The sequence below is a fragment of the Symphodus melops genome, assembly GCF_947650265.1.
Source record: "Symphodus melops genome assembly, chromosome: 21".
NCBI classification, from domain to species: domain Eukaryota; kingdom Metazoa; phylum Chordata; class Actinopteri; order Labriformes; family Labridae; genus Symphodus; species Symphodus melops.
The window spans coordinates 10,746,368-10,762,618 of NC_136711.1; the positions used below are offsets into that span (position 1 = coordinate 10,746,368).

Here is a 16,251-nt window from a genome sequence, read left to right on the forward strand (position 1 = left end):
CTTTTATGAATAAAATCTGCAGCTACTCCATACACTGAACAAATGATTACATTCAGAACAAATACTTCAGTCGTCAGGTCTTTTTCAAAGAACTGACACGTAGGCTTACTAACATGCAGCTCTCATGTCTTTGTTTGCGTTAAGGGGATAGAAGTTCAGGATCAGAAAGGAAAATGTGACATCACTCGCGCTGAGACGAGACAGGAAGAAGCTTCAGTTTTATGTGCAATCCTCCAAACTTGAAATATCCGCCTTCTCGCCTCCGTGGCTGTGCTTTCTTTCTGCTGTTGTACGCATTGAGTGTGACTGTGCACCCCGAGGTGCTGTTCTCTGTTGGTCCAGGATCAAAGGAGACGAGCAGAAAAAAATAAATAAAAATGGCTGACTCGCTTTTGTTGTCTTCCCCATGTAGGATGGCCCCTGAGGTGATCCTGGCTATGGACGAGGGTCAGTACGACGGGAAGGTGGATGTGTGGTCACTTGGCATTACCTGCATAGAGCTGGGTAAGAAACGCACAGCTGAAGACGTCCGCTTGTTCTCGACCGTCTCCTCGCCCTTTGTCTGACCTGTGCATGTTTGGTGTCTCTGCAGCGGAGAGGAAGCCTCCTCTGTTCAACATGAATGCTATGAGTGCCTTATACCACATCGCCCAGAACGAGAGCCCCGTGCTGCAGTCCAACCACTGGTGAGAGTCCAAGAATGTTCTTTTAGAGACGTAGAGACGAGGCCTTTGTTACGTAGTGAGTCTGACTTCTGATGCTCCGATCATTTCATTAATGTTGCTTTTTTTTTATTATTATTATTTTCTTTTCAACAAACAAAGATGGAGGATCAATTGAATGTATTATATCATTAAAACAGGAAGTCAACAGTTAGTTGACCTCACACATGAATACATCCTTTGTGATTTGAGAACTGCAGATTAAAGATCCCGTATTATGCTCTTTTTAGGGTTCATCTATCTATTTTATGTGCCGACTACTAAACTGCTTAAAAAGATTCGGTTGTCATGTACTGCCGCTCCATGCAGCCTCTTTCATCTGCCTGTGTGCCCACGAGCAGGGTCCCCATGCGTGCCAAGTCCGATCTGATTGGTCAGTCGATCTGCTCTCTTGTAATTGGTCAGTCGTTCAGCACTGTTCTCTGCCACACACTCGGGTGGTAGAGTCGTCGTCTCTCAAATAGAAGGTCGACGGTTCGATCCCCAGCTCCTGCAGCAGTGTGTCCTCTGCTGCGTATGAATGGGATTAGTTACAAGCGATGGTCACACTCCATAGAAACCTCTGCAGCCAGTGTGTGAATATGTAGGTCTGACATGTGGCTAGTAAAGCACGATACAAGCTCAAGTCCACCTGGGCTGTTTAAAGTCGTCCCCGCTTTCTTCCCTCATTAGTTTATAATCCCTCATGAAGTCTTTCGATTCGTATTAAACTCAAACGGATGGAGGGATAGATGTTTCAGTTCAGCGCACGCCGACTGACTCTTCTGTCATTTTCAGGTCCGACTATTTCCGTAATTTTGTGGACTCGTGTTTGCAGAAGATCGCCCAGGACAGACCTACCTCTGACGTGCTGCTCAAGGTACGACACAAAGAAAGCATCTGTGTGAGGGTTGTAAAGAATCAAAGCAGAAATATCGTACGGTGACATAAACGACCTCCCTTTTTGTTTTTGGATTCAGCTGCTTGTTGAGGGATAAACGTCTGCACATGTTGTTTCTGTTGTATCGAATGTTGCCGTTAAAAACAGAGTGGCTGATGTTGGGGAAACAAAAGATCTGAGCAACACTCAAAGAATGATATTTGAGAGATGAGTGTGATGTGTCAAAGTGTGAGGAGCCGCTAACATTTATCATTCAATCAAGTATTTGAACATTCAATATTTAGGTTTCATTGTTTGAAAGAAAAGTCAAAATGCTCGAGTTTAAGCTCTTAACATTGATCTTAATGTCTTTGAGTTGTGAATAAAAACCATCAGATGACCTCATCTTGGCTTTAGGGGAAACTGTAACCAGCTATTTAGTGAGGCTTTCTGATATTCTGCACAACAACCAACTACTCAGTGATTACGGTTTCACCCGAGTTAGTCCTAACTTCCAGGGATTCAGACCCCAGAACCTCTGAGTCTGTTGAATAATCCTCCCGTCTCCCAACTCTTCTGTCCGCTCAGCACCATTTCCTATGCAGAGAGCGTCCCATGACGGCTGTGATGGACCTGATCGCCCGCACCAAGGATGCCGTGCGCGAGTTGGACAACCTGCAGTACCGAAAGATGAAGAAAATCCTCTTTCACGAGGCACACAACGGTCCCGCACCAGAAGGAGGGGAAGAGGAAGAGGTAAGGAGAAGAGAAGAGAAGAGGGAGATCAGGTTTTAAAAAGTAGGAGAATCAGTGACTGAAGAATGAAATCCTGTAAACGGAAGGATTTATAATTTCCTTTTCTTTATATTCCCTGGTTGAGTTTTGGCTTTGAAGTCCTTTTAACGGCTGCATAGTTCATATCATTGCATGTCAGGGTCCTATACGTCATAGTAAAGATGGTTCTCTTCAGTCAGAGCTGAGATGTCACCATGTTTGGAGTTTTCTCTCCTCGTTCATCTGAAGGTGATTCTAACATTCTTTTAACAACTTAAAGCAGCAGCTCAACTCGTTTCTGTCAGCGAGTCAAACACGCACTCAGCTGAGAGTGTCCACAGGCTTTATACGACAGCGGTGTCTTGACCTCATTGGCTAAGAAGCTGATCACATTTGCATCCTGCATTCAGTTCAGTTCTGAGTCCATACTGGCCAGCCTGGATGTAGAAACAACTTGCACAGCTTTTCCCCTCATAATCATGCATTGTGCTTGTCGTGTATCGCGTTACCTGCTAACCAGACACGTGAAACACTGAACCGTAATCAGATTTCACCTTGTCCTGTAAATGTGAGATCACAAAGCTCCGGGTGTAACTGGGACGTTTGTAGGAACAGCCGAGGGTTCATAACTTCAGAAGTCATTTCTGTGAGAGAAGCATGTATCCGGCTCTGTAAGGGGAAAGAGGCCTTTTGTTTTCTACATGTCATCATGTATGTAGTGAACTCAGACTCCTTCCTCTTTTTACAAAGCCCTTTGTTTCCAGCCACGTTACACTCCAGATGTTTTTCCCCCAAAAAGGAAACAAAGGAATTCAAAGAATGTGCGGCTTAGTTTCTTTTCAGCGTTGTGCCCGTTTCTCACTTCAGTATAAGTCATGTGTAATCTGTCTGAAAACTTCTATAAACCTAAATCATCATTATGCCCCCCCCCCCCCAAAAAAAACCCCTTCGAAGCCTTCAGACTAATCTTGTTTCCTCTGCCTGCAGGATGTGGAGCAGTACATGCTGCGCACCGGCACAGTCAACAGCATGGAGAGCTCCCACTCTCTGCCCTCCATGTCCATCAGCGCCAGCTCCCAGAGCAGCTCCGTCAACAGCCTGGCAGACGGCTCCGACGACAGCGGCGAGATGGCCATGATGCAGGAGGGCGAGCACACGGTCACCTCCAACAGCTCCGTCCTGCACAAGCCTCTGGTCAGTCTGAGTGGAGCAGATAAACTGAGGAGGAGGTTTTGCTCTCAAAACTCGTCCTCGCGTGTCAAATATCCAGTTTCACAAAGAGCCCAGTATGTATTTGAAAAGATAAGAGATAGAGCGAGCAGAACTCCTCACGAGAGTATCTGATCGAACACGTACAGTTTATGTTCCATACAGAGGTGAGATGTTTATTTTAATGTTTTTTGGGCTGCATTTGGTTCAAACTGGAAGATGCTCCCACCTCAGTTTTCAACTTGCAGACTTGCACCACCTACAGGAGATGACAGGTAACAGCAGCATCACTGTAGACTAACTCACCCCCTCGGTTTTGAAACGCACTGAACCAAACCGCTGCGTTTGAAGAGGGAGTGGGTAGACGAATCCAAAAAGGGTTCGTCTGCACCGATGCTGCCTTTTTGAACAAGCGCAGTTGAATCGAGTTCACGATGAGAGACGCTCCATAATTTTTTGGGTTTTTTTGTGAACAAGTTGTATACTTACAGGTTCAAGTAGCTTATATAAGCTGTAATATGGAGTGATTTGATTGGGTCTGCCTCACAAACAATAGTTAGAAAATGTTCCCGATTTCCAGTGGAGGGAGGGGAGTTTGTCTCAAAGCGTGCTCTGTGTTCCTGAGTGACTTCAAACAAACGGAACGAGTGAGGACGCGTCACTCACAGAAAGAGTTTTGCCCACCTACCGAGTCGAAGAAGACCAGCCAATTGAAAGTTCCTATCTTTTGTCCCCACTTTGCAGAGCCATGACAACATCTATGACGATCCCTATCAGCCCGAGGTCGAGTCCCAACGAGAAGCCTCGTCTGCTGGTGGTGGAGGGGGAGGAGGAGGAGGAGGAGGCGGCGGTGGGGGAGGAGGAGGAGGAGGGGGGAGACGTCGCCGAGGCAGAGACCATTTTGCCACCATCAGGACAGCCTCACTCGTCACTCGTCAGATCCAGGAACATGAGCAGGGCTCGGCTCTGAGGGAGCAGATGTCCGGGTAAGGTTCAGCGGCCTCCCAGGGAACTCTTCGTCCAAGTCCTCGTTTGAAAATGAAAGTTGGGTTTTTTCTCCGAGCTGCCTCGAACTTCCTGGTCCGTGTCACCTCACAGGTACAAGCGAATGCGGCGGCAGCACCAGAAGCAGCTGATGGGCCTGGAGAACAAGCTGAAGGGAGAGATGGACGAGCACCAGCTGAGACTGGACAAAGAGCTGGAGAACCAGAGGAACAGCTTCTCCTGTGAGGGAGAAAAACTGTCCAAGAAGCACCTGGTCATCCTGGAGAAAGAGGTGAGCTGCTGGAGGGAGGAACGAGTGACGAGGGGGGGAAAGGAGGTTCGGAGGCGTTAAGTTAATGAGACTGTCTGTGTTGGTTTTTTTCCCTCTCTCGTTTGTTTTTTTTAAAGACCAAGGCAGTCTTAACTGAGGAGAAGAAGTTCCAGCAGCACATTCTGGCTCAGCAGAAGAAGGAGCTGACCAGTCTGCTCGAGTCCCAGAAGCGACAGTATCGCCAACGCAAGGAGCAGCTCAAAGAGGTGAGTCTACGTTTAGTCAGGATGTCAAACGTTAGTCTCATTTGTTGTCACAAGATGAAGGATCCATTGATCTGATCTGGCTTACTGAAGGACCGGCTGTTTACTAGTTGGATGTCTTTTTTATTTTTTCCACTAAAGGAACTGAATGAGAACCAGTCGACACCAAAGCGGGAGAAACAGGAGTGGTTGGTGCACCAGAAGGAGTGTCTGCAGCAGCTGCAGGCGGAGGAGGAGGCGGGCTTGCTGCGACGACAGAGGCAGTACTACGAACTGCAGTGTCGCCAGTACAAGAGGAAGATGCTGCTGGCGCGTCACAACCTGGAGCAGGACCTGCTCCGAGAGGTACCTTTTTGTTTTGTTTCAGGAAGTGTCACCGACAGATCAACAAGTTCTCCTTCAAACTTGTGGCGAGCATCAGTTCTTATGTCTTAAAGCAGGGTTTCTTAACCTTTTTGACCTTGGGGCCCAACATTTTCAGGGCAAGGTAGTCTGGGGCCTTTTGTGGTCATTTTTCTTTAATAGCTATTTGTGTCACTATGTTGTAATAATGAATACTGTTCTTCATTTGTATGTTTTTTAATCAATATATCAACCTATACATAGGCTAATTATTATTATTATCGAGTCGGTGTTTGAAAATGTCACAGTGGGTGTGAGTGTATCCTGTCCTCAGCATATCACAGCTTCCTCCTCCTCCTCTCCTTTACTCCTCCAGGAGCTGAACAAGAAGCAGACCCTGAAGGACCTGGAGTGCGCCATGCTCCTGCGCCACCACGAGTCCACCCAGGAGCTGGAGTTCCGCCAGCTGGGTCTGGTGCAGCACACGCGCGCCGAGCTGATCCGCACGCAGCACCAGACGGAGCTCACCAACCAAATGGAGTACAACAAGCGGCGCGAGCAGGAGCTGCGTCAGAAGCACGCCGTGGAGGTCCGCCAGCAGCCCAAGAGCCTCAAAGTGAGTGAGAGCGGCCGGAGCCAGGGGGAGCCCGAAGAGGGGGGGAGCCCGACAACGGGGGGGCGGAGCGAGGAGGAGGAGGAGGAGTTGAATAAAGAAAAGGGGGCGTTAGCTGAGGGGGAGGAGCTTGTTTTTGAGGTCAGAGAGGAAGCTGGTGAGGAGAGAGAGTCTACAGTGGAGAGGAAAGATGAGGAAGACGACAAACCAAAGAGGGAGGAAGAGGAGTGTAGTGTAAGCGAGGAGAGGGAGGTAGAGGGGGTACTGTGGGAGTATGAGGACGAGCACAGTGAAACAGCGCGTGTAGACACAGATGAGGAAGAAGAGATGAGGGGTGTGGCCGACGGCTGCCCGTCAGAGCTCTTCTTGTCCCTGACCCCGGAGAAGAGGCGACTCCGAGAGCGAGACGTCGACGAGCTCTCTGAGTTTTATTTCCCCGACGCTCCCGAGCTGGAGCCCATTCAGGTCTCCCCCCGTCCCCCTCCCCCTCCCCCTCCTCCCCCCGCACAGACCTCCCTCCCTTCCTTCTTCTCTCACGCCATCTGCCTCCTCCTCTCCCTGTCGGCCGCCGCCCGGCCTTCCAACTTCACCCTGCTGCTCCTCTCCATCTTCCTCCTCTCGCTCCGCCGCTCGCCCCCGCTGCCCTCGGTGGCCTCGCTGCTCCTTTCCGCCGAGCTCGCTCTCCTGGCGCTCTTCTTCTCCTACCTCTTCCTCCGCTCCTGCTGCTCCCTGTCTCTGTCCACCTACCTGTGGCTCAGCCTCTGGGGGAGTGGCCTCTTCAGTCTAGGCCTCTCTTTCAGCCTGGGGATTTACTACATCCCCATGATTCTGATCTCAGCCTCCTTCCTCAGCTCCCCCTCGCTCTTCCTCTCTCTTTACCTCCTGGTGGTGCTGGTCGTCCGGCCGGCCCGAGACTTCTTCCAGCACGCGCCTCGTAAAGTGAACCGCCTCTGTATGCGCGTCCTCTTCCGTCTTCCTCGCCCCCTGTTCGCCATGTGCCAGTCTGTTCTGGGCGGTATGGCTGAGCGGAACCTCTACGAGATGTTCCCAAAAGCGGGGCGCAACTGGGGCGTGCGCCAGTCCAGAATCCCCGTCCCCGTAAAGAGCCTGCCATTAGAGCACCAGGCTCGCTGCGTTCACGCCTCCCCCTTCGCCAGGGCTCTTCTCTGGGCGAGGCGTTTCTGCAGACGCCCGCTCGGCGTCCTGGCAGATTTGGCCAACTCCGTAGTGCTGAAACTCGCCGCACAGCTCGTCAGCAAGCTGCCCCCTAACGTCCGGGTGAAACTGCAGAGCGTAGGCCTCTTAAAGAAGAAGGCCACGAGCAGGCTGCCCCGACTGCTGCCCAGGGAGGAGAGAGAGGTGAGAGAGATGGAGAGGAGGAGAGAGCGGGAGAGGCAGAGGAGGGAGGAGAGGGAGAGGTTTTATCGCGAGGAGGCGAGGTGGGAGTGCGCGTTAAGAAGGACCTCGTCTGGGAGGTTTGTCAGGGGGAAAATTCGGCCGTGGAGATAAAGCAAGCGGCCAGAGGGAGAGACAGAGGTGTGTGTGTGTGATATCATGCCCTATGTTCCATCGTTCAACCATCGTTTGTGTGTCTTTTTTTTGTTTGGGCCCACCCTGTCTCGTTTGTTAAAAAAACTCCCAATCTGTGTTTTGGTCCCATTTGTTAAATATGAGACGTTTTTGAACCTGCTGGCTGAAAGTGATTTTGGCTGATCCAAACAACAAATGCACCAAACCCAGTGAAATCTTAACATTTCATTATTTTGCTTTTTGTAAAAGTTCCTTTTTTAAGTTTGTTTTATTTTTATTATTTTGCTCTTATTTTGTAAGACAAATATTTGAATGGTTATTTTTTTCGACCACTTTTGTGCAATCTTTTTTTTTGTTCGTTTGTTTGTTTTGTTTTTTTTTTCTTACTGGTCTTATTTCACCGAGTGCACTGTGACCTCAGTGCTTTGAACAAATATGATATATAGTGTTGCTTAGCTTCATGGCTATCACTTCACTCCTCTAAACTGAATACTGTGAAGAAGAAAGCAATCATTTCACTAACATCACCCTGAACACTAAAGTGCAATAAACAACAAAGCAGGAAAATCCCAGGTGAGAACATTCTGAAGAGACGTGATTTGAAGTAAACGTAGAAAAAGTAGAAAAAAATCCAAACCCGGAGCCATTTAGCTTGAACTGTTAGCATGTTGATTTTATGTTATGATATCTTTATGATAATATCAATGATACAACTCGTGACTTATTATTCATATCAGAGTCAAACATTAGCTTTGACATATTAGTTAGATATTGTGATTTAATTGCACCTATTATGCAATATATATTTTATTTACCATGTAAACATTTTGATATCAGTCCCTTTTATAAGAAATACTATATAAGAGATAAAGTGCCTCGCTGTGACTGTTTGCACAAATGCTTAAGTCTATTCCTAAACTCCTATCTGAAGAAAAGGACGCTTTAGAGTCGTGATAAAAACCTTCTTTAAAAACGTCAGTGCAGCTTTATTTATGTGAAGCCATAATAGACAATCGTTTGAGACATGCAATCGTGAAAGGAGTCCAAAGATTGAAGCAACTACTGAATGTGAAAGTGAAGAAGAGCAGACATGCGTCCAGCCTTGCACTGTCGATACGGCTGAACAGATCTCTGCAGTGTCCATCTGCAGCAAACGTTTGATTCATTTATGGACACTAATTCAAAAAATATATATATATATATGTGAAGAAATGCTCTTCACAAATAATACAAGCGTTAGAGATTCCTTCTCATTTCTTGTTTCCTTCAACCCAAAGTCTTTCAAGCCCAAAGAAATCCAGTTCATAAAAAAGAGAAGGAGTGAGTGTTCTGTTTTGAGAAGCTAGAACCAGAATATTCAACGTTTAATGATGAGTCTGACTTGAAAAAAAAAACTGAACTAAATGTTGGACGACACCAATGAATCATTTCAGAAAGAATTCCGACCTAAAAGAAACGTATATTAGCTAATATTATTTTTGGTCGTGGAGTATCTGAAGACTTGAAAATGAAGTCTGGTGAATTCTTGATTCGAATGAAGTGCAACGATGCAGGAAACGCAGCATAACAAGCAAAGATCTGAGCACCTAAGGACTCAATGTGCCGGTGTTTAAATGAAAACAAAGCTCCGTGGATGGAACAGAAGGATATTTCTAAACCATCCTGGTGCAGGTTTTAATAACAGAGTAGGAAGTGTTAACTGTATTTGACCAGGAGGAAGTGAATCAGTAAGGCTCACTTTCAGCTGATTTTCATTTCAAAACGACGACACCACCAACATTGTTTGTTGTGAATGTAACTTATTTGCCTTTTGAGTTCCAGTTCTTTCCTTGTTCCTGTTTGTTTACATGTCGGTATTTTGTTTTGTCGTGACACCGTCAGAGAGTTCTATCACCTTGAGGTTTTTTTTAATAAATATATTTAATTTATGCAGTATTTCTACATCGAGTACTGCATTGTTGTGTCTGGCAGCCATCCGTTCTCCTTTTTATCCTAATCTCCGCTGCATGACTCTTCGTGTACTGTATGGCTGACTGTGTGCTTACAAGCATAGAAAAGTATTTTGTCATACCTTCAGTTTTTTTTTTCTTTACACAAAAAATAAACTCTTTTGTGTGGAAATCATTGTCTTGTTTGTTTTTATGATTTTTGTTTCCATTATTTCCATTACTCCTCATTTGTTGACCTCTCCCCAGATCAACCAACAGCATTATTACATGTTTATTTGTCCCCCCCCCCCCCTTCACCATCATCACATATGTTACATCTGTCGTCAGATGCCGTGCCTTCCCCTTCGTCTTAAACCTTCCAGAAATAATGGCAGCAGCGTCGCTAACTTAATATTACAACACAGTGTTATGACAGGAAGTGATGAGTTGACCCATCTGAGGCCTCAACGGAAAGCTTTTAAGTTTACATGAAGGTTTCTTATGCCTAAGTTCATTGAGTGTAGAAAACTGTTGAACCAAAAGTGCAGTGATGAGTAAAACAAGGATTCTTCATGTCAGAGTCGCATTAAGCAGAAAGGCTCGAATCATCAAAGAAACTAAAGCTTCTTTTAGATACCGACACCTGTCAATCAAGTCAGTTCAAGTCACTGATACTGTAGCTCCTCTCAGACTTGTGTTGATGTTCGTCTTAAGAAGCTGCAGATGTTTGTTCACATGTGTGAACTCCCCTTTCTGGTAATTATCACCTTACAAAACAAAAATGATTCAACTTTAGTGAAATGTGAACTTTTCAAATTCTTTGTATCAGTCTGTTTTAATGTCAACATATTCTCCATTATATGAACATAATGGGTGAATTATATTGACTATTTGGTAAATGGTCTGCATTGCTTTAAAGCTGTTTAAGGTCTCTTTAAAGTTGTTTTCAATTTAAAAACGTTGCTTGACGTTTTCCGTCAACCGTTAAAGGACCACTTGCAATAAGTGGGAAGAAATACGCAAGACGCTTTTTTATGTTCCATTCAAAATGATTCTTCAGAATACCAAAACTGACTTGAATGATCCCTTTGGCTTGGATAACCCTGTCCATGTTTACCAGCAGACAGGGTTTTTTTCTGTTTCAGGTTGTTTCCAGTTTCTTATTCTTATCACATATTAATTGATCAATGGGAAACTCTGTCGACGAGCTGCCTGCCTCTCTCTTCTCTCTCCTCCAGTCCAAAGAGCTGCAGATAAAGCGTCAGTTCCAGGACACGTGTAAGATCCAGACCCGTCAGTACAAGGCTCTGAGGAACCACCTACTGGAGAACACGCCCAAATCGGACCACAAGGCCGTGCTGAAGCGTCTGAAGGATGAGCAGACCCGTAAGCTGGCCATCCTGGCAGAGCAGTATGACCACTCCATCAATGACATGCTGTCCACACAGGCTGTGAGTAAGGCAAGAGACGTCGTTCACTACACACTCGCACCACACCAACACGGTCCAGGAGCCGTCCTGCCCGCCCGCCCACCTGCCCGCCTGCCTGTCTTCCTGCCTGCCCACCAAAGAGCCTCATCCTGCTCCCTCAATATTTATCTCCAACTTAATGATGTCCACCATCCTGTCGCCTCTAGTGAAGATGAACAACGTGTTTAAAGCAGACCTTAAAGACTAAAACACACAGTGACACCAAGTCAAAACCCGAACCCTATCATTTATTGGTATTGCTCAGGTAAAGGAAACATTAACAGATGCATACCTGGGTCCTATGTTACTAACTGAGATCATTTTCATTTGCTGAGATCTTAAAAGATCAAACGTCTCGGTCCAAACAGACGTTGCATAACACCTGATGAAATCAGTACTTCTCTCAGGTGGATTTTCCCCTTTAACAACGACCTGGATTATCCGTCCAAGCTTCATATATATTATCATATTACCTGACCTACAATATAATACATGGGGATCATATTTAACTCCACATAAAGATGAGCGTGACCTGAGATACACCTGCGACCTAAATGTAAAATAATGGTAAAGGGTGGAGGATGGAACACAAGGAGTGGGGTGATAACGATTAACTGTTACATTCAGTTTGATGTACTCTATTTGTTTGTTGATCATGGACCATCATGATGCTTTTTGTCTCTGGTCCTGGATTTATTTTCCACAAGGATGAGGAGGTCTTTATTTTTGGAAGGGTTAATAAAGGTGAGGAGGGTGTAAGTGACTGGTTCTGTAGAGCCGTGGCAAAGGAAGTCATGCGACCCTCTACCTAGATACGTCACAATAAAAGTTCAAAATGTTATTAAAGGATACGAGTAATTCCTGAAAACTGGCTTTACACATTACAAAAACTAGTGAAGGTAAAATGTCCAAAAACCCCAAAGTCTGAAATGTGACAAGTATTCTTTCAGTAAGTAGTCGTCTCTTCTGACTAAACTCCGGACTCATCCCCTGACCTCCGACACTCGGACTCTTCCACACGCTAATCCCAGGCTTTTAAATGATTGAAACATAGCAGGGGTCGGATGGGTCGTCATAAACCATCTTTTCACTGTGCTACTTTTAATTACCTCACATGGCAGGCCAGCCACGTAAGCTCGGTAAGCCAAATCCCCACTGCCCTTGTTTGTCCGCACATCCACTCCTGCTGTTTTTTTAAGTCTCTTTTGGGAAGCTTTCCAACTCACTGATTAAAGCATCCCGAGGTCAACGGGAAAAAAAAGAAGAAGAAGGTTTTAGATGAAAATGTTTTGTGTTTTTAGAAGAAGTTGTAATCAGTTTCCTGGAGCAAGGCATCTCACACACACACACACACACACACACACACACACACACACACACACACACACACACACACACACACACAGGTCAGAGCAGTTCAAAACCCTTTTCATCATTTTTACAAGATTAACTAGATTAACTTTTTGGAATTAAATTTGAATAGTCAATTACGTTTCATCCCACCAACAGAATTAGTGCCATGTTTGCGATTATAGTCTGACATTTACTTTTCTGTTTCAAAGACAGAACATGGAGGCCAAGACTGAACAAACTCACCTCATGAAAAACAGCAGAGATTAAACAAAACTCTAACAAAACCTGTTTCTCACGCCCCTGATCCTCTCCTCCTCTCTCTATACTTTTTCATGTTCCTCAAACTCTTCCTCTCCTCCCTTCAACACTGACGCACAGTTTCTGGTCTGTAGGAATTGTGCCAAGTCCACTTTTCATCACGCTGCCTCTTTTGTTTTTCCTGTCTCTTAGCTGCGATTGGATGAGACTCAGGAGGCGGAGTACAAGGTGCTACGGATGCAGCTGCAGCAGGAGCTGGAGCTGCTCAACGCCTACCAGAGCAAGATCAAGATCCACACAGACACGCAGCACGAGCGGGAGGTCAAGGACCTGGAGCAGAGGGTGTCCATCCGCCGTGCGCTGCTGGAGCAGAGGGTTAGAGGCCTTTAGCGATCACTTCTATGTGAATGCAAAAAGATAAAAACCTTTGGCCGGTCCAAGGAAGCCAGTGAGGAGAATTAGAGAAGATTGTAAACTGAATTTCACAAGCTAGCACTGGACTGCACCTGTTAGCTTTATCATCGTTAGCTCTTAAAATATTCTGATGTAACTCTTCACAGTTCTACCTTCAGCTTGCTGCAATTGTCTTCAAGCTTTCTATCAGCAGCCTGTTTCTTCTTTCGGGACTTTTGGTCCACCTCAGCTTAAGTTCATTTTTTAAATGTCAAGAGAAGCATATCTCTACGTGGTCCACTCAGAGATTTTAAATCCCATCATATCCTTTATTCAGGATATTAAAAAAAAGAGTGTTTATGTTTGGGACACTACAACTGCTGAAAGGATTGTGTATCTGATCATGAAGCCAAGCAAGTTTGTAAATGGAGGGATTTAGAGCTTCACTTTGCTTAAACATAAATAACTGATGTGGAAAATATCCAAATTCATCGTATAGTCCGATGAAAAATGATTAATATTGTTTTTTAAGTCTGATCTGCTTTCTTCCTAGATCGAGGAGGAGATGCTGTCCCTGCAGAATGAGCGCTCTGAACGTATCCGCACCCTCCTGGAGCGGCAGGCCAGCGAGATCGAGTCCTTCGACTCCGAGAGTTTGCGTCTTGGCTTCAGTAATATGGCTCTGTCGGGTATCCCAAGCGAGGCGTACCCCATGCAGGGGTACCCCAACGCCCCACCCCCTGGCTCCCGGCCTGCTGGACACTGGAGCCATGGTCTGCACCCACAGATGGCTCCCCCTCAGCAACACTCCCGCCGCAGCCACAACAGCAGCAGCAGCAGCAGCGGCATCAGCAGTGGTAGCGGAGCCAGCGATCGCCGCAGCGAGTCTTCCTCCTCCTCCCACGGTCTTGGACTGGCCTTGGGTCTGGGGCGAGACAGCAGGGAGATGCATCACTCGTCCCGCTCCTCTGCCTCCTCTTCCTCATCCTCCTCCTCCTCTTCCAGCCACCACCAGCGCCACCACCTGCCCCAGCACTACCACCACCAGAGCACGCCGCAGCTGTACCGGGAGCGCGAGCGGGATCGGGACCGCGATAGGGAGCGGGAGAAGGAGAGGGAGCGGGAGTGGGCCGGAGTGCGAGGCTCCGGCGGCGACCTGGCCCACCCACACCCCCTGCCCTTCTCCCATCACCTGCCCTCACGCTCCTCCTCCCAGTCCCTGGCCATGCTACCTCCCCCGCCACCTGCTCCTCCCTCCATCTCCGGCCCGTCCTCATCCTCCTCTTCCTCCTCCTCCTCACAGGGGGGGATCTACAGCGGCGGTGGGCTCGGTGTACGCGGTGCCCCGAACCTGATGGCCCTGAGAAACAGCCCCCAGCCTCTGAGGAGGACGGCTTCCGGCGGTGGTCCCGGAGGAGCTGGGGGCAGCGACGGCGTCTTGAGTAGAAGTACCTCAGTCACTTCACACATCTCCAACGGCTCCCACCTCTCCTACTCGTAGAGGAGAGGAGGAGGGCAGCAGTGAGGGAGGTGATTTAGGAAGGTAGCTATCACAGGCTGCATCTCAATACTCTCAGCTTCACACCTCAACCCGTGCCCTTTTAGCGGGCTTACTTTGACTGTAGGATGAGCTGAAATTCAAAGGATTCTGGGTCAAAGAGAGGTTAAACTGACAGTTTTGAGCTGCACTCTGCTTCCTCAGACTCAGGGTGGCTTGAGAGGTCCCCCCCCCCCCCCCAAATTCTCACAGGTTTAAACATAGGAGGGAGGAATGTAACCACCTGTGAAACCACCTGATTTAGGTGATCTCAGATATCAAAAAAAAAGAGAAGCTTTGTGTTCAGTGTTTTTATCTTTGTTACCGCCTGTATAAAATGAAACAAAAGTATAAAAGGAGCTGCCTTTTGTTGTTTTTGTTCCCTCCCAGAGCTGCAAAAAGACAGACAGCAGCCATGTCTTCTTCTATGATGTTCTACGCTGGAATGGAGAAAGATGGAGGACAGGGATGAAGGGGAAAAAGAAAGAGAACTTGTTTTTTTTTGCATTGTGTTTGTTCTTGTATGTGGTTGGTAGTGTCCAGAATATATCTAGCAAGCACTCTTAAGTTCTGCTCCAGAGAGGGAAAGGGGAGAATCAAAAAAACATGGCTGACATTAGTCTCCAGCTCCTGCTGACACGTTTTATTTATTTACTGTTGTTGATTTTTTTTTTTTTTTTTATACGAAGTGTATATACAACCCACAAAAACAAGTTGCTTGGAACGTCACCAATGCCTTCAAGGAGTCCTTAAAGGGATGTCCTGCCATCAAAGTTTTTATTTGATGACTGCAAGATGATTTAAAAAATACACCGAATGTTTGTAAAGGCAAGAGACTCTGTTCTAGAAATGCAGCTGGGATGTGGAAAAACATTGTGTGGATATGTACAAACAAACACCAAAAAAAAAAAAAAAAAAAAAAGATCTTTCCAGCATCCATAACATATTGAGTATCTAAACAAAGCTAGGTGTCTATGGTAGTCACTCCAATGCATGAGATAGATGTACAAAAAAAGCAAACAAAAAAACATTTGTAAACATGACCAAACACATTTGAAATGTACCGTACCTGTCCAACTTTCACTGGCATTTAAGATCACTCGTCCCACACTTTTTAATCTCTTACTGTACATATTTATGGTAAAAATGAAAAACAATAACAAGTCATTGGTTTTATAGAGTAACAAAGATAATGATAGTAATTTTTGATATATTCAAATGAGTATGGGACTCAAGAGTTAGAAGTGGAAAAACTCCAACTGCATTTTCTATAGGTGTCAATATTACCATAATTAATCCTGATGTTCTTGTTGTTGTAATCATGTTCACAAAGGGCCCACTTTTGACTCAAAAAAAAGCTGATAAAAAAACTGTTGCATTGTCAGGTATGGTGTGTTTAAGGTATTAATGATTATTAATAAGAGATGATTATTAATAATTGTTAATTATTTATGTAAGTGTCGAGCAGTGAAGTCTGGTTATATTGTCACATTTTTTTCAAGATAAAACGACGGAGTTTTGAAAGGACATCCCACATAAAGTCTGACCTCCTTCTCTGGACTTCTCATAGAGACTAAATGATTTCATAATTGGGCGCTGGAATGTAAATGCTGGTTTTCCCTTTTTATTTATTTTTTCTGTTTAGGGGGTTTTACCTTTGGAAGCAGTCTCTCACAGGAATCTGCACAATCGTTGTTGATAATCTGAGCATGTGATCAATGCGAACAAGCTGGAAGTGTGTGATGA

At 46.0% G+C, this 16,251-nt stretch overlaps 1 protein-coding gene across 1 annotated transcript in view; it reads left to right on the forward strand.

Moving 5' to 3' along the window:
* Window positions 1-14,684, forward strand: part of taok2b (TAO kinase 2b) — a 23,028-nt gene extending 8,344 nt beyond the window's left edge. The window contains 13 exon segments of the mRNA XM_079372102.1: window positions 413-504; window positions 593-686; window positions 1,500-1,581; window positions 2,170-2,337; window positions 3,343-3,549; window positions 4,309-4,550; window positions 4,663-4,840; window positions 4,957-5,085; window positions 5,224-5,427; window positions 5,801-6,040; window positions 10,734-10,946; window positions 12,768-12,950; window positions 13,522-14,684. Coding sequence (XP_079228228.1) covers window positions 413-504; window positions 593-686; window positions 1,500-1,581; window positions 2,170-2,337; window positions 3,343-3,549; window positions 4,309-4,550; window positions 4,663-4,840; window positions 4,957-5,085; window positions 5,224-5,427; window positions 5,801-6,040; window positions 10,734-10,946; window positions 12,768-12,950; window positions 13,522-14,469 — 2,980 coding nt within the window. The 3' untranslated portion in view covers window positions 14,470-14,684.
* Window positions 14,685-16,251: the final 1,567 nt, after the last annotated feature.